Consider the following 27,835-nt stretch of genomic DNA (forward strand, 5'->3'; position numbering starts at 1 on the left):
ATATAACATATATTTATGACAACTTTATAAATTTAGATCACGAATGCTCCTTATATTGACAAACCTTCATTGAGTTTCTTAAATCCCTCTTTCAAATGATAATTTTTTTCCGAATTAGAGACAAACCCATACCCATAGCTTCTCAGTGACTCTCGGTTTCCCAACACTAAGGAACATTCTCAGTAACTGCCTGTTTGTGCAAGCATTTCAATAGCTTCCCTGGTAATAAAGGCAACTGGCTCCCCAAGCATTAGGATAGCGATAAAGCATTGTTAGTCACAGCTCAGCACTTCCTATTATAGTACAGTAAAGGGGAATCACAGAGAGTACAGGACAAGGACTTGATGACTCAAAACCCTGCCATCCACATTTATGGTTAACAATACTCTCTGTGTGTTACTCATGTATGGCATTGTGTGTAATGGAAAGGGAACCGTTACGCTTTCTTGTATTTTGTCTTCATAACTTCTATCCTTTAAAGTTGCAATCAACAATTGCTGTTTGTAGTGTGATGGGTACAGACTTACCCAATTCTTCAGCCATTCTGGTCTGACCTAGCCACTGCCTGCTCACCCTTGGTTTAATATATAATTCCTAGTTTGCAATAGACAAACCATTGCAGTCTTCATTTTGTTTCTTGCTTTAGTCTTATACTAAGACCACTTCCTTTAGTATCCCATAGTTTGTAAAACCCTAATTTGTTATTTTATTAAATATTTTGCCTGAACGTGATTATCTTCTCTTTCAGAATCCTACTCAATTGCTGGCAGCGATGGGAGCATATCAGCTTCGGTGGCTTCCATCCAACCACAACCTTCAACTAGTTCAGCACCCAGTTCCCCTGGATCCAGGAGGTCAGTCAGCACCTTGAAAAAATGGCTGACAAACCCAGTCAGGAAGCTGAGCAGTGGCAGCCGTCTAGATCAACGACAGAGTAAGAAAATTGAAAGCAGGCCAAAGAGAGGTGTACCAGGCCGGAGGAGGAGTGCAGATGATGGAGGCAGAAGAAGTTTTGATCTAGGGGTCTTGCGGAAAATGGATGAGTTTACCCATCCTGAGGATAAGGGTTCGGTAAGGGATGATGTTTTTTTGCTTTGGCAATCACAGCCTCATCTAAATTTGAGGCAAATTGCCTCAGGAATGGATATGGCTTTAGGGACATGTGGTAGAACTTCATAATACGACTGCTGATATCTCAGCAGCCTACTGGTTACTGGCTTACTATGAATCACCATATCTGATAATTTGCTTTGTGAACTAAATAAATGTGTATGTGTCATCAAAAAGCCTACATGGTATGCCATGGAACTGCACATGTAATGTGTTCCACCAGGAGAACTTTTTGCTATCTGGGCAGCTGTGATCTGTATATAATCAACACGGAAGTTTACCCAGTGGGACATAAATTTGTCATGAATGTAATGGAACTGATGTATAAAGAGATGCCATCTCAGTAGGTTCGCATTTTGGGAGCATCTTGCCAAACCCCTGTACCTTTGCCACGCCCCTAATCTCTCTCCAAGTTATTTATGAGTTATATTGATATTGGGTTGCATATCAGTGCTTTTATGGGGGTTAAGAACAAATTGGGTTAAACTCACAATGTGTGGGTGATTAGGATGTTATTGCAGGTGGCCAGGTGTAGAGAATAGGGGGATTCCAGAAGCATATAGGGCATAGTATATATGAACACCAGAGACAGACATCACTGGTGATGTTGCCCATAGCAACAAATTAGCAATAAGATTTGAATTTATAGCTATATTTCTCTTTACATATTCTGGACCATAAAATTGTAAAAAAAAAAAAAAAAAAAGCATGCACAACCTTTAAAGGACAAGAAAGTGTAAAATCAATAAACTGCCAATAGAGAAGGAATGCCGTTACATTGCATTTTCATGCTGTTAGAGATGAATGGTAAAATTGTCGGCTCTTAGTGCTTCCATGTGCAAGATTGATGATATCCACTCAGTGTTGGTGACAAGGTATATCTGGGTGCTTAGTGGAAGTGGACACATCTGTGTTGAGTGTGCACTGTAATTTTTGTCCCCCCATAAAAAGGTTAGAAAGGGTGGAGTAAGCGGGAAATCTGTGTGGCAAAGATACTGATAATTTTTTTGGGTGCCTTCTTAACCTTCTTGGATTCTTGTCAGTGCTGCACATATCAGCCTCAATATTATCCTCACTAAATAGTAAAAGTACAATGGTTATTTTTTTTGCTTCACGTTTGTCTCACTGTTATAAATAATGTAAGCTTGGAACCGAGGTAATGGAATTAAAGCATATGTAAACCTTTAAGAAAAAGGTTCTTCAAACCTATTAAGGGCTCTGGCACACGGGGAGATTAGTCGCCTGCGACAAATCTCCCTCTTCGCGGGAGACTAATCTCCCTGAAATGCCATCCCACTGGCGAAAATGTAAATCGCCGGTGGGATGGCATACGCGGCGGCGCGATTTCAGTGAAATCATGGAAGTTTCCCCTCAAGGCAGCTTCCACAATTTTTAACAGCCAATATAATGAATTTTGTAACAACAGCACCACCTGCTGTTCAGTCCCCCTAACTGAACAGTCAGTAATTGTACAAAAGAAAAACAAAGAACTGTTCTGATGTTGCTCTGCTTAGGAAAGACCTAAGAAACCTCAGATCTTTTTCATCTCTTTCCTAAGCAGAGAAACATCAGAACCATTTTCTGTTTTCCTTCTGAACATATATCTCTACAATCATACATTTAGAGGAACTGACCAGCAGGCAATTTGGTTACAAAATTTGATTTATTAGTAGTTAATTAACAGGTTAATAGCTGAAGAACAGAGAAAAAAATAATGTAAATGTGTACTTATATACGATGTGCAAGCCAACCTGCGGGTTCGGGCCGGCAACACAACATCAAAAGCAGGTTGCAGGCACGTGCGGGTCGAGCCCTTCTGCCTCCCACCCCACTGGCAACCTAACTGTTGCGTCTATTTATAGGCGTGTGCCTGACCTGCCCCCTTGGTGATGTCATGGGTGGGGTGGGTTGGGCTCAGGTCCATAAATAGATGCAAAGCCGTGGGACGGGTTGGGTGTGGGTGGAGAAGAGGCGGGTTTCACTGTTAGAAAAGCACCCTGTAATACCCTATGATAATGTATCAGGAAGCAGTCCTGTCAGTGTTAACTTTACATTTGCTTACAATATATTTATGAATGCAATCAAAAGGACTAAGCACTAAAGTGGACCCTAAATTGTGTGCCTGCTCTGATTCATTTTGTGCAACGTGTGACACAGTGTATTTAGCTAGGGATCACAATAGTACAATTTTGCAAATACACTGCATTGTGTGTAAAAACATGACAAATTGTCTCCATATATTTTGCTTTGTAGATGAGCACTATAGCCTGTGTAAATACCTGCACCTACACTTCGCCAGTGAGAGGTGGGGTATTTTACACAAAGCATGTTAGTGCCATAAGGAAATCATAGGTAGTCATTACACTGATTAACTGTAACTCAGGCACTGTACCAATAAAATGTTACAATTTAGCCACAAGCTGGAGCTGACAGTAAATTTAGGTTATGTATGTTACTGCAATGAAAGAACATAGTTAATATTCTTGATATCGTATGTAAAGCTTTGTTTGTGCTGAATGCAGTAGCAAGCGGTGTTCCCGCAGAGCCCTGACTCAGCCCAGAGGAAGCAGCGTCTCAGAATGCTGTGATTATTCTAACCCACATAATGCATAATTAATCTGCCAAAAAAATGCTTCTTTCATTATTTCATAGGCTTACCAATTTAGAGCGTTTCATAGATATTCTGCTTAAAGGAACAGTAACACTAAAAAATGAAAGCACTTTAAAGTAATAAAAATATAATGCACTGTTGCCCTGCACTGGTAAAACTGGTGGGTTTGCTACAGTAACACTACTATCATTTATATAATAAGCTGCTGTGTAGCCATGGGGGCAGCCATTCAAGCTGGAAAAAAGGAGAAGAGGCACAGGTTACATAGCAGATAAGAGATAAGTTCTGTAGAATACAATAGTGTTTTATCTGTTATCTGCTATGTGCCTGGGCCTTTTCTCCTTTGAATGGCTGCCTCCATGGCTACATAGCATCTTATTTATATAAATTATAGTAGACTTTCTGAAGTAAACACACAACTTTTACCAGTGCAGGGCAGCAGCACATTATATTTTAGTTACTTTTATACACTTTCATTTTTTGGTGTTACTGTTCCTTTAATACACTCGAAAGACCTCCGAGGACTTCCACTAACCCTTTACAGCCTGGCTCAGCTACAGTCAGTGGCTGCCCTGGTTACATACCAAGACTTATAGGATAACACTTTGAAGGTGGGAATAACTTTTAAAGGCATGTCTGCCAAGCTGCAGCAGAGAGGCATTGTTGTGGAGTCACAGTATGCTGAAAATCCATTTTACATGAAAGACTGGCATTTAATAGCTTTTCTTGCCCTGAGATTAGTAACTGTTGTGTTGTTAAGCCTGGAGAATTTGGACGACTAACTAGTTATAGTATGCCCTTTGCATGTTGTCCTTGAAATTCAGTAAGGGCTATGTCACATGTAAAGATCTTTATGTGATTCCAATTGGGGGCTAATGAAGAAGGATTTTGAACGTTTTAACGCCATAAGTTAGACAATTAATAAACATAGTTGATGGCAGTGCCATAGGTTGTCTTAGTAGTCTATTTATACAAGTATGGGACCCATTATCCAGAAACCTGTGTCGAGGAAGATCCAAATTACGGGAGGGCCAGCTCCTATAGACTCTATTATAACAAAATTCTAATTTAAAAAAATAATTTTTCTCTGTAATAATAAAACAGTAACTTTTACTTGATCCCAACTAAGATATAATGAATTCTTATTGGAGGAAACACCTATTGAGTTTAATTAATGTTTAAATTATTTTTCAGTAGGTAAGGTATGGAGGTCCTAATTACGGAAACACCCCTTATCCAAAAAACCTCTGGTCCTGAACATTCTAGATAACAGGTCCCATACCTGTATACCTAAATCTGCACTATTTTCCTATGCATTCAAGGGGAACTGAAGTACGTTCTTTATTATCTCTTTCTTAAAGTAACAGTAACACCAAAAAATTAAAGTGTGTAAAAGTAATTAGAATATAATGTACTGTTGCCCTGCACTGATACAACTGGTGTGTTTACTTCAGAAAGTGTATATAAACAAAGCTGCTCTGTAGCCATGGCGGCATCCATTCAAAGGAGAAAAGGCACAGGTTACACAGCAGATAACAGAACAGTATTCTACAGGGCGTATCTGTGATCTGCTATGTAACCTGTGTATTTTCTCCTTTTTTTCCAGCTTGCCCCCCCCCCTGGACTACACAGCAGATTATTTATATAAACTATAGTAGCATCTCTGTAGCAAACACACAACGTTTACCAGTGTAGGGCAACAGTATATTATATTTTAATTACTTCAATTCATTTTTTGGTGTTACTGTTCCTTTAAACTAACTCAGGGTAATGGTTTACTGTAGGTAACAAAAATTACGCTGACAAATATCTTTTCCCCTTACCTCTGCCTTTTCCCAAAACTGATTTGGTAATAACCTATCAAAGGAAAAATCTCTGACACTAGCAGAGTTTGTTTACGGAAAACAAAAATTACAGTAAGTATGGACTTAAATATCTCTTTCAAAACACTGCGCTCATGGCGCTGGGTTACTTTATGACATATGGAGAAACAGGATAGGTAAATAAACAACAGAGGAATGCTTGCTTGGAAGCTAACACACACAACAAACAGATTTATTAGGAAATCATAGCCTGAAGGACAAAATGACTGTAATGCACTTCTTCATCAGAGTAAACATTGTCAGTAGAACTATAAAAAAAAAAAAGTATTCAATGAAGACTGTGTTATCACTGATACTCAGAAGAGATCAAATGGCAAGACCTGGCAGTATCACTAATAATTATAGTTTTTGAGTTTAAGTTCTTTCTTATTTGTGTCTCTAAAAGGCTGCTTAACACAAGAGCATATGTATCTCAAGATTGTCACCTTAGTTGTAAAGCAGCTTTGTATGGCTTCCTGCCAAAGAGAATCTAATATTCAATAATATTTTGTATCTGGCAAAACACTGGTAAGATTATAGGGGTATTAAGGGCTGGCAAGATGCAGAAGTGCAAAAAACAGATTGAGTGTCATTATATTTCTCCCACAATGCACTTTGCCTCTCCCTTGAATGCTCCCTAAATTGCTTGTCATTTGCGATCTGGAGAAGAAGTGTGTAAGAGAGCCCTATGCCTATTCACATCAGAATTTGCAAGGGTAGTTGTAAGTACAAATCACAATACATGGCACACATTGCAGTAGCACTAACTATGGTGGACAGGGACTCCATTCCTAAATATATATGTGGAGTCATTTACAATAACCAGGGCAAGAACTGCATTTCACACAGCACTTCTTCCCCTCATCTGGCTGCACTGTGTACCTTGCCACATATAACCAATCCAGTGAGAGGGGTGCAGACTGGCCCTAATCTTCGCTCCTGACACTGGCCAGGCAGTAAGGACGGTGCCCCATAGCAGCATGTGTCCTCTGCTGCTCCATAACTTGCATGCCTGAATGACTGACAGTTAGGGATGGGGTTGGGGCTGGGAGGGGGCTGCCTGTGTTTCATCCCCTCATCCCTTAGGAATAATCTAGTGCCCCTGTTTGTGTTTGGAGTGTTTGGGGCTCTAGAAAAAAAGGAATCTCTTCCCTGTCTGTCTTTGTGTCTATTAAATATGTTTCTAATTGTGATCTTCCATAAAGAAGAAATAATCTCATCTAAAGACTTTCTAAAAAAATTATAACCTTCTTATGGGAGTTCACACTCTATCTATGAAGGCTTACCAGCATACCAATTTTTAAGAACTCTTCCATTTGAGATAGAAAAAGCATTAGTCCATGCAACAAGTTTTAAGGGATAAACTTGGGTTTGGGTCAGCCACAATTTCCCTCGTAGAGTCACAAGAAGCTCTAAAACTGATACGGCAATTTCCAAGCCAGGTAGTCCTATACATAGATTTGTATAATGCCCAGTGGCTAAGAAGAGTCTTGTTAATTTTTAAGGTTGAACGTTGTCTCATGGCAAGCCTAGAAAATCTGTGCTACTAGAGCAAGGACCCCACTATGATGTTTTTGAGAAAAGATATATTTTAGAAAAAAACGCTGTTTTCCTTTTTTATTTTCCTTCTGTCATTTCTGAGGAAGGAGAGAGGAAAGTTTGTAAGATGCTACGAGGAGTTGGACATACATACATACATACAGTATGCATACGTGGCTTGGGTGAATCAACCAAACAAAGCATCCTGTGGATTAGTGGGCAAAATGATTGAGAATTGATAGTCAAATGAAGTATTTCAAGGACATTGTGGATGCCAGGAATATAGAACATATAGAATACACATACCCCCATATTGTTTAAAAAGGTGCTAGGAGCAGTAACCCATAGCAACCAATAAGATGTTTGCTTTTAACAGGTGACAGGTAAATGCTACCTGCTTTCAGTTGCTATGGGTTACTGCTCCTGGGCCAACTTAGTGTCTTTTATTACATAACCCCAACTGAGTATAGAATTTGTTCTGATTTGATTCTCTCACCTACATATCTGTTTAACAATTAATGGGGCTTCAGGTTAAACATTTCTGAAATTCATTCTTATTAGTTTCCCCTCTTTCCTGCCTCTGGGCCTGCTGTGAATATGTCATCTCAGACTTTCATATAACAGCCAAAAGCAATGGAATATTTCTGCTTTTTTTATTGTGCCAGATCTTGATATTTTCCTTTCTTCGCAATGCAGAATAGCAGTCACTCAGAGACTGAAGGGAAGGAACAATAATCCTTGAGAGATAATAGAACTTCATGCAAATATTGCTATCTCTGCAAATAAAGATGTGACGTGAACGTGCCAGCCTGAGAGAAAGGGAATCTTTCATTATATAGCAGCACTGGGAGCTGGAACAGAAGCATCTTTTAGAGAGAGTTTATTTTGAAATGAAATGGAAAAGAAGCCTGTAAATGTTAGCGATGTTGGCTTTGTAAATAAAACAGCAGACGTGGTATAGCCGCATTGTGAAGAGGCTGCTCAGAGGGTGACGTTAATACTGAACTATTGCTTCTGGGGTTTCAGTAAAGCACTTTTAGATACCAGATTTTATCACTGAAATGTTTATTTATTTCTGTCAGTAGTGTATATTTATGTAAACATTTCTCTTATTTCTAACCAATGGGAAAGTCTAAAGTGAAAATTGCATCTTCCAGTCTCTTACAGATATACCTAATTCTATTATCGTATGAAAAATACCAGTCTGCCTTTTCCTTTTTGTGTGTTTCACTGATAAAAGAAGTGTATTTATTGTCCATATAATAGACTGGGAGCAGAGACTTGGTGGGTGCTATTACAGAGAAAGTAAGCACACCTACTGCCCTTGCCAATATCATTAAGATAGCCTCCGACCCTTACAGGGGTTTGGATGCTGTTTTCACCTTTCCTTTCTTCTTTGGGCTTACTTCTTAGATTGGCAGTGCCTTAAGTCATCAGGAGAGCAGATAGACAGAGCAAAGAAGAAAGGTATATGAGCAGGATATTATAATACAGAAAATGAGAGGTCCTTATCCAGACCTGCTGGTGTGATGTAAGAGTGGGGCAGGTTTCAATCATGACCCCATTAAATGTGGGGACTAAGTAGACCTAGTTGTTTCAACACATCAAACTAAGTCAGACACAGTGAGCAAATATCGCTGATTTTGTTGAATTAGAACATATTGGAACCAGAGGAGTAAAGGAAGGAAGAGATGGCATATAGGGAGGGATGGGTTATAAGTGGCATAATGTAAGGCACCCCATAAACAGCATCTTTTATTTTATAGCCCCATATACAATTTTATTGCTTCAGACTAACCCTTCATCATACCTCCCAACATTAGCAAAAAAGAAAGAGGGACAAAATGACCTGCTGCACGTAGCGCCCACTTTGTGACCAAGTCTATACATACCACACCCATTTAAAATCAGCATATTAATCCCAGATGTGCCGTTATAAGCACTAAATAAAATGGGTATTAACCCCAAACGTGCCAGTATAATTATTATAGAAAATGGAAATTCAGCATATTAACCCCCAGACATACCAGGAACTGTCACTGTAGAAATGGCCAATGAGCAACCGAAAGAACCCGCAAGTATGGATTCTCTAAAATAGATACATATTGATGGAAGTCATTAATCCAATACACTCTCCTTCAGCTCCACATGGCTTCCAATGCATCCATTCTGCCTTTTCTGATGAATGGTGCACAACCACACCTATTGACACTGGGGATGCCAGGGTGTGACATAAAGAAATAGATCTGTACCCAGTGTATGCCCTGCCATTTATAATGCATTCCGCAGAAGGGATTTTTTTAATATACTTAGAAAAAGCCTGGTTTCTAAAAATTTTGTTTCAGCATAATATGATACGTGTGGGCTGAAAAACCAGGACATATTAGACTATATATCTGAGCTTTAGTATTTCCTTTGGAGGGAAATTGCAGATTGAAATGGAATACAGAGAGAACATTACTGACATTTTTGGCAGCAAGAAAACAGCAAAGTTTGTGAAAACCATGGCACCTAACTGAAAGGAGCCTGCAGCTGATGCCACCCACTCTTGTGGGAAGCCAGTAGTCAAAAATGCATTGTGACAGAAGTAATATTGTTCCTGGAAATGAAGTTCCTTTACATATATGTGTTATATTACTTAAAAAAACATTTTAATTAATGAATAGAGGTATGGGATTTGGGAAAAAAGCTCAGAATTATAGAAAGGCCATCTCCCATAGATTCCATCAAGTTATTCAAATTTTAATAAAATTATTTTCTTTTTCAATGTAATATTACAACAGTGCATGGTACTTGATCCTAAGATATAATGAATTCTTATTGGAAGCAAAACAATCCTATTGGGTTTATTTAATGTCTAAATTATTTTTTAGTAGGCTTAACATATGGAGATCCAAATTATGGAAAGACCCCTTATCAGAAAAACTCCAGGTCCCGAGCATTCTGGATAACGGGTCCGATTAAAGGACAAGGAAATGTTAGGCACCCCCCCAAGTGACTTAAATCGCTTACCTTCTGCCCCGGGCTGGTTCCCCTGTTAGGAGAAAACAGCACCAGCCCGGGGTATCTGTAGCGCAGCGCTTCCTACTTCCTGCTTCATTTTGAAAGGACTAAAGACAGGCGCATGCGCAGTAAAGTGAAAAGCCGACTTCTCTGTTAAAGTTCGGCTTTTCACTCTACTGCGCATGCGCGCGACCGAAGACTGAAGTAGGAGGAGCTGCAGCTACCCCGGGCTGGTGCTGTCCTCTCCTAACAGGGGCACCAGCCCGGGGTAGAAGGTAAGCGTTTTAAGTCACTTGGGGGTGCCTAACATTTTGGCACCCCCAAGTTACTTTGCCTTTCCTTCTCCTTTAACGGTCCCTCTATCAGTATTTCCCAACAGGGATATTTATTAATACCAAGTGGTCCCAGTGGGTAACGGGCCAGGACCAGTATAAAATAGTCTGATTGGGCCAATTCCTGGTTGTCTGCAAGGTTTTAGTAACAGGGATACTGACACAATTTACACATCTCTATGCCATAACTAGGACTTGATTTCATATGGATGTCAGTCTCTTCTTAAAACACACATTTCAGTCGGAGTTCTAAATTGACATGCTGTCAACATTCATATTATTTCTTTTTTTCAGGAATGGAAGGAACAGGATCACCCTGAGCGGTTGCCTGACTTATCAATATTAAATGACTTGCTACAAGGGGTAACTACAGAACCCAACAATAAGGTATGCTATGCTTACAACGTATCTAAATAGGGAAGAAGGGCAATTTACTTTTTTTAGGGAGGCTATTAATAGATGGTGTTACCAAGCAAATGTTTTAATGATATATGAGTATATAGCAGTTAGTCTCTTTTTGGGTAAGACTAAAGGGAATCGGTAGAAGGCAGTGTGCAAATGCAATGCCATACCTCCAAACATTTGAAAAATTGAAAGAGGGACAAAAAGAAACGCTGTGAGAATTTTTGACCATGTCCATTGTTACAACCACACCCACTAAATACCACTCCCATTTACTAAATGTGGCAGGTTATATAAAGTTTGAACTTTTGAGGTCTTGTTTTATGTGTTATTACAGTTTTGCTAATGCAGATGAAATTGCCCTTTAAGCTGCAAGTCTTAGTTCCTCCGTGAGACCTGTTTAGCTTATTAGTTACAATTGTATCTAAGTGCAGGTGTGGCTTGTTAACTTTCTGGGCTCTCTGCCAAAAACCCACTTATTTAATTAAATTTGAGAAACATTGTATCTAAGTACAGGTAAAGTTTGTTAAGATTTCTGGGCTCTCTGCCAAAAGCTACTTTTTAATTAAGTTTGTATCTTTTTTAGTGTTGAGTGCAGGAGATCAAAGGGAAATGAGGGACTTTTCAGTAAGAATCTGGAACTGCAGGTTGAGCTGTTAAAAGAGGGACTGTCCCACTAAAACCAGGACAGTTGGGAGGCAGCAATGTGCCATTTTTTTACACTGCCCTAAATCTTCATTATTTTCTTCCCATGTATCTAAATCACAAGCCAGCTGATTTTAAGTTTCTGTACTATTGTTTTGATTATAAAAATCCACACATTTTCTGGCTAAAGGGTCATTGAATTGATTTTTCTTACCAAAAACATTGGATTTTAAGGGCTCTGGCACACAGGGAGATTAGTTCGCGGGCGACGAATTGCCATCCCACCAGTGACAATGTAAGTCGCCGGTGGGATGGCACCCACTGCGCAGGCGATATACTGGTGCAGAAAGCAGTTTTTTTTACAGGACCCAGGGGTCTCCCTGGTGCTTAGAATAAAGGAGGTTCCATCTTTAGGTGCCTATAGGTTTTTTTTTTTACTGTAGCAGTACGTTGTACAGGCTGGATAGTACATTGGATAGTTTTAAGAAAGGGTGATGCCCTTAGCAAGAGATAAAATACAAGGCAAAAGATGCAAAAAGTTTTAAAAGAATGTTAATCTGGGCACACATAAAGTTGCACAGTTGGTGACAGAAAAGTTTTTTTTCCCTTGTGAGGTGTGCTTGCTGCATTTTGATTGGGAGCAATTAAACTTGGTTAAGTAATTTTACCATTTTAACCATGCTTCATAATAACTATGTTCTTATAAGAACTTGGGACATGGGGCTCCAGGCTTCATTGAACACACGAGTTCACTGCCCATTCAGTACAGAGATTCTGAAGTTTTACCCTATTTATTGAGCATCTCAATTTAACGTTCAATCTAATCTGCTTCCACAAAAAATATGAACCTCTATAAATCAGCTGAGGCTCATAGCTCAGATCATTGTCAGAAAGAGTGCATACTAAGCCACCTTGAAAGAGGTGAATGTAATGGAATGACAAAAGGAAAGGTAGCTTGGCTGATATTTATTCAATGCAGTTTGAATAATTGTGGTGGTGTTGCTTGGCTTTCCATAATATTCAGTATGTAATGTAATAAACTTGTTAGAATTATGTGTTAAGTTCTATGTGGCCCTTAACCCCATAGTATTTGCAGTCAATAGTATTTAACAAGTAACTAGCTGTCTCAGGCAGGGCCGGAACTAGGAGTAGGCAAAAGAGGCACCTGCCTAGGGCGCAATGATTGGGGGGCACCAGGCAGGAACCTCTTCTGCCTACCCCTAGTTGCGCTCCATTCTCTTGCCCCCACCGGTTGTCATTACACGGCGGGAGCAAAGGTGCAGGGGCGAGGTGGCCGACTGGGTTGCCTAGGGTGCCCGGTCTGCTTGGCCCACCCCTGGTCTCAGGTGTTTCTTACATGGGGATATAACTGAAGGGTACCATAGGACTGCTTTCTCCACTGTTGTAACAGAAGGATCGGTTCTAGTAAATAGTGGCACTAACTGTTGAATTTCCAAGTTAGTGCTTCTAACTGCTGACCTTGCCTATCATATTCCAAAATGTTTTTTTGGGGTTAAATTCCTTCTTTGCAGTCCAACAAATGGTCAGGGGTTTGCTAAACAGACTCTTTTTAGCATTCCTGACAAGGTTTTGCCTTCCCAATAAATACCTTTTTTTAACCCCTCATCAAATGGCCAATAATGTGCAATGTACTCAGGAATAGCTAAATTGGAGACAACATTGGCCTATGATTATCCAGGTCCATGTGATCTTAAACAAGGTCTCCTACGTATAAAAACATAGAGCAGACACTTTGCAATAGTTCAAGAGAGAAGGCCCACCAATACAAGCACTCACACTCATAACCAAAGCCTTCTACCATAAGGTGCAATTATACAGAGGTGTGGAATGCAGTTGTTCAATAGTTCCAATAACTAGGAAAAAAATATTCATCTCAATTTTCAGCCTTATTAGTCATCTAATGTCACACAATGCCAGTTTCTTCCGATGCCACCCCCTTTGTATATTAACTGATGTAATACTCATCTGCCTTTTTCTGGCTAATTTTTATTTAGACATTTCCAGGTTTTAAACTACTCCCCACAGTTGAGGTGAGATTCAGGGACTCCCTTCTTGCGAAGGGGTAAAAGGGGGAAATAATATAGAGAGGATTGCTTTGCACCCCTAACCCCTATATAAGTAGAACCCACTTAAATGGTTGGAGTGTACCAAACCTTTGTGTAAGAACCTCTCTCCTTACCAGTATTATGAACTTCTTAAAGAATGACTACATTGGTTGCAAATGTATTTTAAACATTAAACTCCAGTTACAGCCATTGATATAATCAGGCTCATGTAACTTGACTTCCAAGCCCCTACCAATGTGCTGCTAACTTGGACCAGAGATTTACTTCTTTACCCTGTAACACAAGAAAAAAGCACCACCGGGCCAGATGTTTTATATAAATTTAAGACCCCCCCCCAACCTTTGGAGTGAAATATCAGGAGCTTTGATCATTTACACCCAAGGGACCAGAACACAGAACACTCTTCCACCCCCCCTCCCCTTAGTTTCGGACATCTTTCTAACAGGTATTGGTGAAACAGGAGCTCACTATTATGTGTATTCTTTCTGTATTGCTTCTGACAACTACAAATGGCAGCAGTCAATATCTTTTGCTGGTTTGTAGTATGATTAAATGCGCTTCCTTTTACGTACCCGTGCCCTCCTGTATTCAGATCACATAATACAGCATGATAGATTCAAATGAACAATCTGCACATCTGCACATCTAAAAAAGCTGCATGCAATTATGCTATACATGTAAATGTCAATATTCCAGTTGAGTGACAATGGTGGAATTGTATTTGAGCGAGAATTAAAGCAGAACAGCTCATCTAAATGGAAGGCAATGTGCATGTTAAACTGGCTAATATTTAATTCACTTGCTGGAAACAATTTTATTTTCTAATAATTGTGACCATAAGGCAAAGCCTTGGTTTTGGTCTCACCTGAATATTTACTGCTATTTTCCTAGAATGTTTTTTCCAATACATTTCTGTTAATAATTCAGAAGCAAGCTCCAAGGCCACCAGATTGTAGTGCTTACCCCAGGCAGACAGCTGGGCTTTCCAACCTGCTTATTTGTCTCTTCTGCCATTACATTAACCCTTTGTGTAGCAGTATAGTCAATATGGATGGGTAGACAGGATGTCTAATGATTATGGACCTTGTGTGTGTAGGTATATATTAGTAATGAGTAAATCTGTCCCTTTGTTGCTTCGCAGAAAAATGTGCAAAACCACAGGAAAATTCACAAAATCCACTGATAACAGATAAGTTCTGTAGAATACAATAATGTTTTATCTGTTAACTGCTAGGTGCCTGTGCCTTTTCTCCTTTGAATGGCTGCCTCCATGGCTACACAGCAGCTTATTTATATAAATTATAGTAGACTTTCTGAAGTAAACACACAACTTTTACCAGTGCAGGGCAGCAGCACATTAAATTTTAGTTACTTTTATACACTTTCATTTTTTGGTGTTACTGTTCCTTTAATGGTTTTTGCAACAACTTTTTTTATGGTTGTTTTTTCCGCACAGAATACAGTGTTGTTTTCATGCAAATTATATTGAACCGGAATTTTTTAAATCCACATCTAGCGAAAAAATTTGCTCATCACATATATATATATTTGGGGTGTTGTTTGTATGTGTTTTTTCTAAATAGATTTATACTTGTTTCTTTTAAAGGTTCTAATGCATAGCTGACACCAGTGCCTTACTTGGGGTGTAAGGGGCTCACCGGGGCTGCCACCTCAGGGGCCCCCCTCCCCAGTTGCTTGTCAAAGCTGCCCCCCAGCCTCCACACCCACCCTCCTTGCAGCCTCAATCAAGAGTGGGATGCCAAAAGCTCGGAGTGGGGAGCGGGCCTGGGTTGGCAGGACCCACTGGGCTTTTTCTTGTTGCCCCTCAGGCCCAGTCTGACCCTGGCTGACACTGTCAGTCAAGAGCAGTGCATTAAAAGGGCATTATATAATTTAGTACCCATGGGGACTACAGAGCAAATATACAATTTTTTGGAATAAGCTAGGCGTCTTCCACTTGCATTCTCTACAGCTTTAAGAATTGCTTATTTGAAGGAGATGACTTAAATCCTGACGAATCCTTTCCAGCAGAATGCCTTCACTGGCAGCATTTCTTGGACTGATCAATAATGTATGGGATATAGAAAGCAATTAAGCAGCAATTCTTGCTTATGTATTTGTGTGGATGTGTGTGGGGAACCTGGATCAGCAGGGGGCACGCAACAAGAGAAGCACAAGGATTTTAATAGGCAATTTAATTCTATGGAAACACACAACAAGCTCTCAGTAACTGAAGGCATATACACTGCATATGTCAGAGAATTAACTTATTACTTTTTATGCTTCTAGAGAGTCAACATTATGAATTTTGTAAATGAAATATATTCTAATAGATTGATTGCTGAATAATATGCACAGTACTTGATATGGATTGGATGAGATGCGTGGGCTCATTTATTAACAGTAGTACCAAATTGCACTTGTGCAGTTACCAATAGCAACTAAGCAGCAAGTAGTTTCTGCTTAATGGAAAAAGGAATTATTTGCTGTGGGTAACAACACTGGTTCACTTTAGCACCTATTTTAGTAAATGAACCCTTAGTTGGGTTAAGACATAAGTTCTTATTTGCAAATGCTGTAATAGGTGCAAGGTGAATGGGATGCTAAAGCCATTTCTGGTGCTGCAAACCTCTCTGTGTTGGAAATGACACAATTTGCACACTGAGAACAAGAAAACACAAACTCTCTGGAGTAATACATATCACATTCATGCATGTGTGAAAATCATCAAGCATTTTTTATTTCTGATTTCAGTATATACTGCCATACTATCTGGTAAATACCAGAATAAACAAATCTAATGCACTTATTGACTATCATACTTTCTCAGGAATATCCCTAATGTCTCCCTTATTATCAGCCCGTGGCTACTAAACTTGCTTAGTCCTGATTCGTTATTATATTAACTCTGCAGGATCCGCACACATCCTACCTCTCCGATCCTACGGATTCTTTGGCATCAGAACTACCTGTTACTCCCTCCTTCCCCCCAGCAGAAACAGAAGAAGAAAAGAAGAGTGCCTTAGAAAAGAGTATGTAAGTGAGTCCTTTTTGGGGTTTATGAGGCAAGGGACATTTTGTTACATTTTGCCCCTGAACCAAGTGTGGCTAATTTTGCATGAACACTGCCAGCAACTGTTTCCCAATCTGTCCCAGCTTATCTGAGCTGTTTTTTGCACATGGGATCAGTGGGGTAAAAGGAACATTTTGGATCTTCTTCTGACTGAATTCCTTTGTGGAGAAAGGAATTCAGAAGAGTTAGGTTGTTAGAAGTATGTCCCCAAAGTGAGTAACCAGTCAGTGATCACAGAGCAGTTGTCACTGCTGAGCACCCAGGTCACCCTATGTGGTGGCACCACACTGAGACATCATTACCCTGTGAGGTTAGCATTTATGCCTCTCGAGTCAAAGATTTTAAGGGTCACAGTCCTCCTGTTAGTTCCATAACTGGCACAGGTTCTACCATATAGATATAACTGGCACAGGTTCTACCATATAGATATAACTGGCACAGGTTCTACCATATAGATATAACTGGCACAGGTTCTACCATATAGATATAACTGGCACAGGTTCTACCATATAGATATAACTGGCACAGGTTCTACCATATAGATATAACTGGCACAGGTTCTACCATATAGATATAACTGGCACAGGTTCTACCATATAGATATAACTGGCACAGGTTCTACCATATAGATATAACTAGCACAGGTTCTACCATATAGATATAACTGGCACAGGTTCTACCATATAGATATAACTAGCACAGGTTCTACCATATAGATATAACTGGCACAGGTTCTACCATATATATATAGCTGGCACAGGTTATACTATATACATACAGTATAACTGGCAGGCCAACACAGATGGGTGCACAAGGCAAATCTCTGGCCCCATCGGCCCATCCGCCTGCTCTCTGTCTCCTCCTCCTCAACCCCCTGCCACTGCTCCCTGCTGCTCTTTTCTCCCCCCTTCGACACTGTATACATGTACATGTAACTGGCACAGTTTATACTAGATACATGTAACTGGTGCAGGTTATACTATATACATATAACAGGCGCAGGTTATAATATATACATACAACTGCCTTTGGTTATTATAAATACATTTAATTGGCATAGGACAATTAAACTTTTATATTATTACGCCCATCTGATTTTGGCTCAGTATTCAGCCAAACATTTCATTAATGATTTGGTATTGATGTAAATCCAAAAGTAAATGATTATTTGTATCCCTAAAAACAAAGCCAGCAGTCGTAATGTACTGACTTGAAACCACTTTTGCTTTGCAATTATAACTACATTATTTTGTTACAGGTATGTTTTAATGGAGCTTATAGAAACAGAAAAGATGTATGTTGAAGACTTGCGCCAAATAGTGGAGGTGAGTTGTGTTTTGCTGTGCCTCTCTGACAGATAACCCTCATTTTCTGCTTGATAATTTGCTACAGCCCCTATAATCAGTTTCTCAACAGCTACTCAGAGCTCACTGAGCATGAGCAGTGTCACAGACACTTCTAACCAATTCCAGTATGGTGACCCACTGTGACAACTTTGAAGTACAGTATCATTACTACTGTTGAGAGGCTGAATCTTAAGGGCTCTGGCACACGAGGAGATTTGTCGCCTGCGTTTTTTCCCCCTGGCGCTTTGGTGCCAAGTCACCACGACAATACACACAAAGCGATTTCATGCGAGTTGAGCTCCTGGCGATCTGCTACCCATGTTACACTCAACAGTTAACCCCCCCTCATGTTTACTCAAGTCTCTCAGAAAAGGGTCTTGAAGTAGCCTCGTATGTTTTGACGCTGGCGATTTCCATTGGTTTAGCATTGGCGTCTTGTCGCTCGTCTTGTCGCCAAATCGCTCTTTTTAAAATCGCCGGCGACAAATCTCCTCGTGTGCCAGAGCCCTAAGGCTGGTTTAGTAAGTTCATTATATAAACATGGCATTTCTAGCTATATTCATTTTTAGGGTTTAGTTCTCCTTTAAGGAATACAAAGTAACAACAATTATAAAATTGTAAACTCACAGAGCAATCGTTTTTTAGCTACCAGGGTCAGCGACCCCCATTTGAAAGATGGAAAGATATAGACAAGGAAGGCATCTAATTCAAACTATAAAAAATAAATAATGAAGACCATATGCAAAGTTGCTAAGAAAAGGATATTCTATAACATACTAAAAGATAACCACCCCTTTAACTGTAGTAAGGCAGATGTGATGTGACTTTTGTGGCATGGTTGCTGTGTCACTAATGATCCAAAATCACTGTACATATCCCATTACGTTCATCAAAGTCACATGCGCAGGCAATAAACCTGCAAATACACTTCACAAAGGCACCTGGCTGGTTGTTAAATAGAAGGCAAGAGGCAGTTTGTATGAGCCCTTGTCCTGCCCTTTATGCCTCTTATCATTCTTTCTCAATGACACTTTACTTGTCAGTCTGTGGTGCACAGTGCCTGGAACTGTTTAACAGCAAAGTGCAAGACTTGCATATTCAAGGGGCATAGTTCCAAACACATGATGTGTATCCTAAACTCTGGTTTTCCATGAATTGACTGGAAACAATTCCAGCGCCCTTAACTTTCCCATAGTAAATACACTATATATAGATGGTATAAGCACTATATTATAACAATGCAGTATAAGCACAAAACAAGTCATTTAAGGACTCATTTCTGATGCAGTATGAAGTCTCCATAAGGAAATTATCCTGGGAGCTAGTCTATTTAAAAAAATGTGTCTCATTGAAAAGTAATAATGATGATCCCATTTCCCCGTGACATTGAGAATTGAGGGAGAAAGGCAAACAAACCCCAGCTGATACAACATCGGCAGGAAATTGGGCTGATGGAGACGGGAGGAAATGGGAACATGGGCAGTAAAGCTCCAGACAGAAATTTCCAGCTCTGTCTCCCTTGGGATGTGTGTAAACTCTTGCAGTGAGTGGCTTGTTTGTATTACATTATTACTGGGCCATGCTCTTTACCACAAGGTCAAATGTGATGCAGAACAGTTAAATATAATGCCCCTTTATTCTGGTGGCGGTACATTTTTGTGGAATCATGCTTTAGGATGTTATCGGATGTGATATAAACATGCAAAAACCTAAAGTAATTCCTGTTGCATTCAGTTACCAATCACTGAGTTTTTGTATGTTAACTCTTCTGGCTGCATCATTAACTGCGCCGTACATATAGATGAATGAAGCATATAACTTGATGGAACTCAGATTTGAACCTTTAGGTACCTGCATTTCTGCTGTGTTTCGGTTCTCTAGCCTATAATTAAGGGCATATCTGCCGGAAATGCATCAGGCTTTCAGGCCTTGTTGTATGAAGATGTCATATGAAGACTAAATAAGTGTGTTTTTAAGAGATTCCGGTGATGCAGCTCCCCTTCTTTGCATCAGTTTATGGCCTGGTTTGCACTGGGATTGTTTTTGGCTTTACTGCGCCCTACTGATAGCTATGGGAATTACATGCTTCATTAAATAACATCTATCCTTCTACAGGGTTACATGGCCACCATGAATACACAAGGAATTCCAGAAGACATGAAGGGAAAAGACAAAATTGTTTTTGGGAATATACACCAGATCTTTGATTGGCACAAAGAGTGAGTATAATAAAATAACCCCATTGTTGTGCTGTAGATGTGCTATGCATATTCATTGTTAATCTCAGGGACATGCATTACTACTAACAAATTGGGAATCTCTGATTCTTTTCTTTTTATTTACAAATGCAGCTTTATTGCTTTTCTGTAGCAATGCTCTGATACTTCTTAGATTTCGTTTTACTCTGGGTCCAGGTATAAATAATTATGTGACACAATATTTAGCCAAAAGCATGTGGACACCCCTCAAATTTTTTGGAATTTATCACCATTTCTGACACTTGTGCCACTACATCACACAATAACAATTCCATGTTTCCATCTTTGTGGCAACAGTTTGGGAGAGGCTTTTTCCTGTGCACTAAGTAAGGTCCATACAGAATTGGTTTTTCAGAGATCCCAACATCAGTGCCCAACTGTTTGTGTATAAATGGAAACAATTCCCAATAACAACTGGAAACCCTTCCCAGAAGACTAGAGGATACAGTCAGTTTAAGCAGCAAAGAAAAGCAACTTCATATTAATAAGCTTTGTTTTGGAATGAGATGTTGGACTGGCAGGTGTCTACATATTGGCCATGTAGTATATGATTTATGCCTGTACTGACTTTTGTTTTTTCAGCTATTTTTTAAGTGAGCTTCAAAAGTGCCTTGAGGACCCAAACAGATTAGCGATTCTCTTCATCAAGCATGTGAGTTGCTCTTATTTCTCTCTTAATAATGTACAGCAAATAAACCATCATACTGCAATGGATGTTAAATGAATCAGATTGACAAACATTTTATACAGTTGTCCTAACATTTCAGTTACAGCATTTGCTGGGCTAACATGAGGTGCATAGCACAACATCAGGGGCCACAGGCCAGCATTATCCCTTATAACCTGCCATAGCGTCTAATATATAATTTTACATAAAATCACTTTCTTATTACTTGCATATTAGAAACTAATTGGCATTTTAGGCTAATTGCCAGATAGGCTAATTCCTGGCCTGTAGAATCAGCCCCTACGCTGGCATAGGCCTTTCCCTGTGCCTGCACCTGGGCTGTGGGCACAAATACAGGGAAAGGCTGATTCTCAGCCTGTGATTATCCATAGGCCAAGAATCAGCCCCGTCTGGCATTAGCCTTACTGCTATGGCCCCATCAAGATGCTCAAAACAAACTAAAGTGGTACAGGTATGGGACCCCTTATGCAGAAACCCGTTATCCAGAAAGTTCCGAATTACAGAATGGCCATCTCCCATAGCCTCCATTATAAGCAAATAATTCTAATTTTTAAAAATTATTTCCTTTTTCTCTGTAATAATATAGCAGTACCTTGTACTTGATCCCAACTAAGATATAATTAATCTTTATTGGAGGCAAAACAAGCCTACTGGGTTTATTAAATATTTAAATAATTTATTAATAGACTTAAGTTATGGAAATCCAAATTACGGAAAGATCCCTTACCCGGAAAACCTCAGGTCCCGAGCATTCTGGATAACAGTTCCAAGTCCTCCCACTATACATTGAGTTGCATGTGAATTGATCTTGATTTTCATGTCTTTCCCAAATATTTTTACCACTGCTACCTGTCCCCAAAAATGTTAAACCATAAAGTACAAAAGGAAAGCAAGAGGTGGTTGCTTAACCTGTATTTAAACACACTGCCCCCAATTGCCCCCTTCCTGCCTCTTTTGATAAGTAGTGTGCTTGTGTGCCTATTGAAGTTGGTAAACCCCCTGGTTCCTTACAGTGGGCTATGTGAAAAGGGCAACAGGCTTGCACCAAAAGAATGACCTATATATGTTTTGTGTTTGTTTTGATGCATCAGTTGCAATTGCAACAGGTGTAACTCTGCAGTTGGTTGCAATAAAGCTAGAATTCTGGGGGGAAAGGCTGCTAGGGGAAAAAATTCATAATGATTTACATCTGAAACTTCTACACTACATTCAGAATTGACCCTTTATTATTTTGTAATACTTCAACTATTTCATTTTTATAAACATTATTTGAATGAATTGGCTGATAACCTGTGACGTTTATTGCTGAATTGTTTTTGGCTGATGCACTGAAAATTGCAACTTTGTATACGTTGCTTGTAGGAGCGCCGGCTGCACATGTATGTGGTGTACTGTCAGAACAAACCCAAGTCTGAGCACATTGTATCAGAGTATATTGACACCTACTTTGAGGTAATGTACATTCTGTTCTTCTCAGCTCCAGCTGTTTCGGGCTGTCAAACTTTATTCCATATCTGTTCTGAATAGGAGACTTCACATCTGGAGAAAGCAAGCTTTGGTTAATGTATTTCAGATGTCTCATAGCCACACTCAGCATTTGTGAGTCATTTCCCATATGCAAATTCCTAGCTTCTTGAATTCAGCTTGATTGTGTAGATAACCTTTCCCAGGTTACTCTCAGTTTCTCAACGTGGCAGTAAAAATGCTGTTATGTAGTTATTCTCTCTTGTATATTTGAGACTGTAATTATTCATGTATTTCTTCACTGGCACCTGTCCCTTATGTCATTGATATTCCCTGGTTTTTACACTCTCGCTCAGTGGTTTGACCATCTCAGAAATATGATTCTTTGGATAGAATGCCATTCCCATTGCTTTCATTTAATAGTCATTCCTTATAGAAAAGTGATGCTCAACATACAGCAAGATTATAATAATAAAGCCTATATGGCACTTAGGGGCAGATTTATTATTTTCTGTACCTTGGATTTGGGCATGTAATTGTAAGAAAATACAATAGGGATCTTAATCTTGCTAAGGTTTTCTTAAATATACTGTTTTTCTCTTTTTTTATCCACAGGGATTTGGTATTTTAAAAAAAAAAATAAAAACTGAAAACCTGGAGCCGTTTTTCACATTAACTTTGCTTAATATCCAATGTCAGTCAAACCATCTGTGGCACTACAGAGTGTGTCCTGAACTCACTCTATACATTAAAGCAGGGATCCCCAACCTTTCTTACTCGTGAGCCACAGTCAAACGTAAAAAGACTTGGAGAGCAAATCAAGCAGTAGTTCATGGAGGTGCCAAATAAGGGCTAAGATTGGCTATTAGGCAGCCTCTATGCACACTATCAGCTTACAGGGGGCTTTATTTGGTAGTAAATCTTGTTTTTATTCAACCAAAACTGCTTTTTCAGAGTCCCTTGTTACCAAAATATGCCAGTGTCTTAAAGGAGCAACACTATTTACCTGAAACTCTTTACTTTTTTAAATGAATCGTTGCTTGTGAATTAATCAATTTTCTGTCCTTCCTTTCTAGAGGTGTTTTTTTTTTTTTGCAACAAGTATAACATAAGATAATATTATGGCCATTACTACCCAGGTGTTCTAGTAGAGGTGTGGAACCTGTTATCCAGAATGCTCAGTACCTGGGTTTATTTTCCCATAATTCATAGCTTTCTGGATAACGGGTTTAAGGAAAACAGATCCTATAGAATATTGCATGATTTTTGGTTGGTTTCTTAACAATCTGTGATATAAAACTGCCATGTAGAACACATATAAACTTGTTTCTATTAAGGGGGAATTTATATTTATATATTTATAATTCAAGTTCAATATTTTTTTCACGATTCAAGGTTTTAGTGCTAAAATTCGCACAATTCAAATTATGGCTCAAAACTTGAATGTAAAACTTAAATGTAAAACTTGAATGTAAAACTTTGCGGGCTGAATCCGGCCCTACTGGCTGTTTATTGTGGCCCCTGGTGATTGTGCCTGACTGTACAGAACCAATCGCCTGACTGCACTGTGACTGTGTCTGACCATACAGTATCTTAAGGCAACTTAGCCTGTGTTTAAGGGTTCTGGCACACGGGGAGATTAGTCGCCTGCGGCAAAACTCCCTGTTCGCGGGCGACTAATCTCTCTGAGTTGCCTACCCCTGCCATCCCACCGGCGAACATGTAAGTCGCCGGCGGGATGGCAGACGCGGCGGCACGATTTCGCGCAAATCGCCGAAAAAGACTCGCGAGGCTTTCCTGAAATCGCCCCGCCGCGACTTACATGTTCGCCGGTGGGATGGCAGGGGTAGGCAACTCGGGGAGATTAGTCGCCCTCGAACAGGGAGTTTTGCCGCAGGCGACTAATCTCCCCGTGTACCAGAGCCCTTAGATTTCAGCCCCTTATGTGATTGAGTTTGACAACCCTGATCTAAAAGCTTGCAAGTTCATGTAAAAGTCAATGGGAGTTGTCCTAGGCAAAGTCAAGCCATATTATCAATTTGAGTTTTTTTCGAGTTTGTAAACTCACAAATTCAACATATTCAAGTTTTTTCGTGCAAGTTTTCTTTATTAACAAATGCAAGTTTATTTGAATTATATAAGCAATCTTGAATAAATAAGCCCATAACTGTCCTGGCAGTATTATTGCTTCAGTCAATAACTGGGTAATAAAACAACTTTCTCCAAACTACTGTAGTGGCTTTTTCATCTTTACTTTTATGAAAGGGTCTTTAGCATACACCCACAATTAGTTGTCACCTTACCATCTGTGTACAGTTTAAACTCATAAGGCGTCAGTTCTCTCATTTATACTGGGTCATGTTTAACATACAGGAATACTACTTATTTTCCATTTCTCCTGTCCCTCTAAATTAACTTTCTGTATTTTCTGCCCACTCATATGACTCATTCAGCAATGCCATCTTTGTCATCATATGACTGTTCCCAGTGCCATTAGTATGTAGTACATTCTGTGTACATTATTCAAAGTTCTTGCAGCCTGTTTTATTTACAGTATTTCAAAAACACAGGTAGTCCAATGTGTGTGTTTTGCCTTCACTGATTCATCAAACCCACTACTCACTGAGTAGCTCAAGAAAAAAAAGGCACTTAATGCATAATTACATTATGAATGAGGCTGAAAAAAATATACATCTGTCAATTTCTCCTATAAGTTAATCCTGTGAAAGACAAGTAAACCTTGCAGGTTGCAGTGCCAAAATCCTCTCTGTGTACCTGTAGCCAGGCCGATGCAGAACTAGCCTAGTGTGGCATTAGCCTAACCCAGCAAATAATAAAATCTGCCATTACCAAAACACAGGGAGTTTAGTTGCCCATGATAAATATTTGTTACAATGGGCAACTAATGTCCCTAAAATACATACGCTGGTGGGATGGCATACACGTTGCTTTGTTTTTCCAAAGTTGCCTCCGGAGCGACGCGTATGCATTCACACCTGCGATTTATGTTTTTTCCGTCAGTAAGGGTTTATCGCTCGCTGTAGTAAGGATTTATCACAGGCAACTTATCTCCTTGTTTGCCACCTGCCTAACAAAAACAAGGATTAAACACACTTTTAACCCTCTTTTGCTTGTTATTTGCTGTAGGAGTTAAGACAACAGCTCTCACACCGCCTTCAACTCAACGACCTGCTTATCAAGCCAGTGCAGAGGATAATGAAGTATCAGTTGCTGCTAAAAGTAGGTATCGTAGTGATTACACAGATTGTATAACTGGGGATTTGCATTCACTGCAATTTGTAAAAAAAATGTGCCTTATACATATGATTCATATGATACATATAATAAATGTTCCCTAATATAGAAAAGGCTCCCACTTGTATAATGGAGGTATCTTTCTGACCTTAGGGTAGGCTGTTCCTAAGTGCATCCTTATTTAAAAAAATGTAAGGGCCTCCTTTTAACATTATAGATAATTTTAAGGTAAAGGGTTTCCAGTGGCAATGAGGCTAAGGTTTTACTAAGGGGCTTAAGATAGTAGCTTTCAGACATTATGGACACTTTGCAGTATAAAGAGGTTAAACCTCTCTATGCCTGTGCTCCTTACAGCCCAGTTTATATGGTTTGGTGTTGCTCTCCCATTTATACAGTGCAGACACTTGCCCTATCAGTGCTATATAATTAACAGCCTCCCTGGATTCTTCTGGATATCTGTGGCAATAAATGTGGCTTCTCTCTTTTTCCTGACCCCATCACAGACTCCTAAACTGACTCATTCCTGTCTTTCTTACTGCTGGGAATAGATTAAAACACAAGCAGAAAATGAAAAAGTTAGAAAAATGTAAATGATCTCTTCTTCGCAAAGGGCAAGGGGTCCTCCAAGGGCAGTGCCCACTGGGAAAAAAAACCTGGTGCCCCGACAGGCCAGTCCAAAGCTGCCTGCAGATAATAGGATCCTGTCCTAGAGCATATGTTTTGGTTTATATAAAATTTATACTTTCTAACACAACTTTCCTTTTGGTAGATCTTGATTTTGACCATGAAAATGTTCTAAGATCTGGGTGAAACACAGATTCTCTAACACATTTATTGTCTTCTCCAAAATTAGGACTTTCTTAAATATTACAGCAAAGCTGGACAAGACACATCAGAACTGGAGGTAGGTGAGAGTAACAATGAAAAATGAAAGCTTTTGGATTTGTGATCAGTTTATTGGTGCCATAATTTGCATCCCACAATTTGCAACATCTTGTAAGGTGCTGCTCCTAGTGGAATGGCAGAGATAATTACAAATCAGATGTAAAGGGCTTGAAAGGGATGAAGGTGACTGTATATTTTTTCCAAACTCATTGTCTGAAAAGAAGGATTCAGTATTTTTTTTTAGATTTCTTATTAGCGATCCTCTCTAACAGTTACAGGGTGGAACATCCACTAACATTTAGGCTGGATTTACATGGAAAAAACAGTAGAACACAATGGACATGCCTTATTACCACCTTATCTTCTATGTAACTTTGAAGTGTAGGGAGGCTTGCCAGATTTCCTATTCATGCCTGATCTAATCTTCTTGCTTTGCAGAAAGCTGTGGAAGTTATGTGTTTCGTGCCCAAGCGCTGTAATGACATGATGAATCTAGGCAGGCTTCAGGGATTTGAGGTACAGTAATTGGCACATTTCTGTTTTGCAAAAGACTAATGGAGATTTGCTTGGAAATGTTGCCGGTGAGGAAAATTACTCTTCCAGTTTGTTATCCATCTGTCTCTTTTATTGGAAGTGTCAAATGAGAAAGAAGGAGCAAAAAGTGAATATTCATTTGGCACCAACTTGGATATTCTTGCTGAATGTATATTTATGGCAGGGCAGTGATATCATTTCACTTGCTCGACAGTGGAAAATTTAAGGGAGAGTTGTTCCAATGATTATTTTATGAAAGGGAAATGAAATGCTGAGTCTGTTTTTCCAGGGGTTGTGCAGAATAAAAATCACCTATACCCTACCAAGCATTGTCACCGCCATTCCAATGTGAACCAATTAGATATTTAACTTTATTATAGTTACTGAACATGACTTGTTAACTATAACTGCTCATTGGTTGAGCCAGATGTAATGTTTGCCCATGTTACTGCCCCAGTTACTATTATTTTTATATAGTGATATGCTATTAATTCTCAGGATGTATATTTGTAAGTTATATAGATTTTTGTTGTGTAAATTATTTTTGTATTGTTACAGAACATGTGATCCATAATCTTATTTCATATTTTGTTGTGGGGTAAGAACAGACAGACAGACAGGCAGACAGACAGATAGATAGATAGATAGATAGATAGATAGACAGACAGATAGATAGAGAGATAGATGGTAGAGAGATAGATAGAGAGGCAGACAAACAGATAGATAGATAGATAGATAGAT

The 27,835-nt window shown here is 39.4% G+C and overlaps 1 protein-coding gene across 5 annotated transcripts in view; it reads left to right on the forward strand.

Annotated features, from left to right (window-relative positions):
* arhgef25 (Rho guanine nucleotide exchange factor 25) overlaps positions 1 to 27,835 on the forward strand; it is a 159,587-nt gene that overhangs the window by 119,575 nt on the left and 12,177 nt on the right. For all 5 annotated transcript variants that reach the window (XM_031895733.1, XM_031895731.1, XM_031895732.1 and 2 more), the window contains 10 exon segments: positions 749 to 1,071; positions 10,752 to 10,844; positions 16,506 to 16,627; positions 17,923 to 17,989; positions 20,126 to 20,229; positions 20,851 to 20,920; positions 22,319 to 22,408; positions 25,568 to 25,660; positions 26,529 to 26,579; positions 26,999 to 27,076. In XM_031895733.1, the coding sequence (XP_031751593.1) occupies positions 749 to 1,071; positions 10,752 to 10,844; positions 16,506 to 16,627; positions 17,923 to 17,989; positions 20,126 to 20,229; positions 20,851 to 20,920; positions 22,319 to 22,408; positions 25,568 to 25,660; positions 26,529 to 26,579; positions 26,999 to 27,076 (1,091 nt within the window).

Source organism: Xenopus tropicalis, chromosome 2 (assembly GCF_000004195.4).
Source record: "Xenopus tropicalis strain Nigerian chromosome 2, UCB_Xtro_10.0, whole genome shotgun sequence".
Lineage (NCBI taxonomy): Eukaryota > Metazoa > Chordata > Amphibia > Anura > Pipidae > Xenopus > Xenopus tropicalis.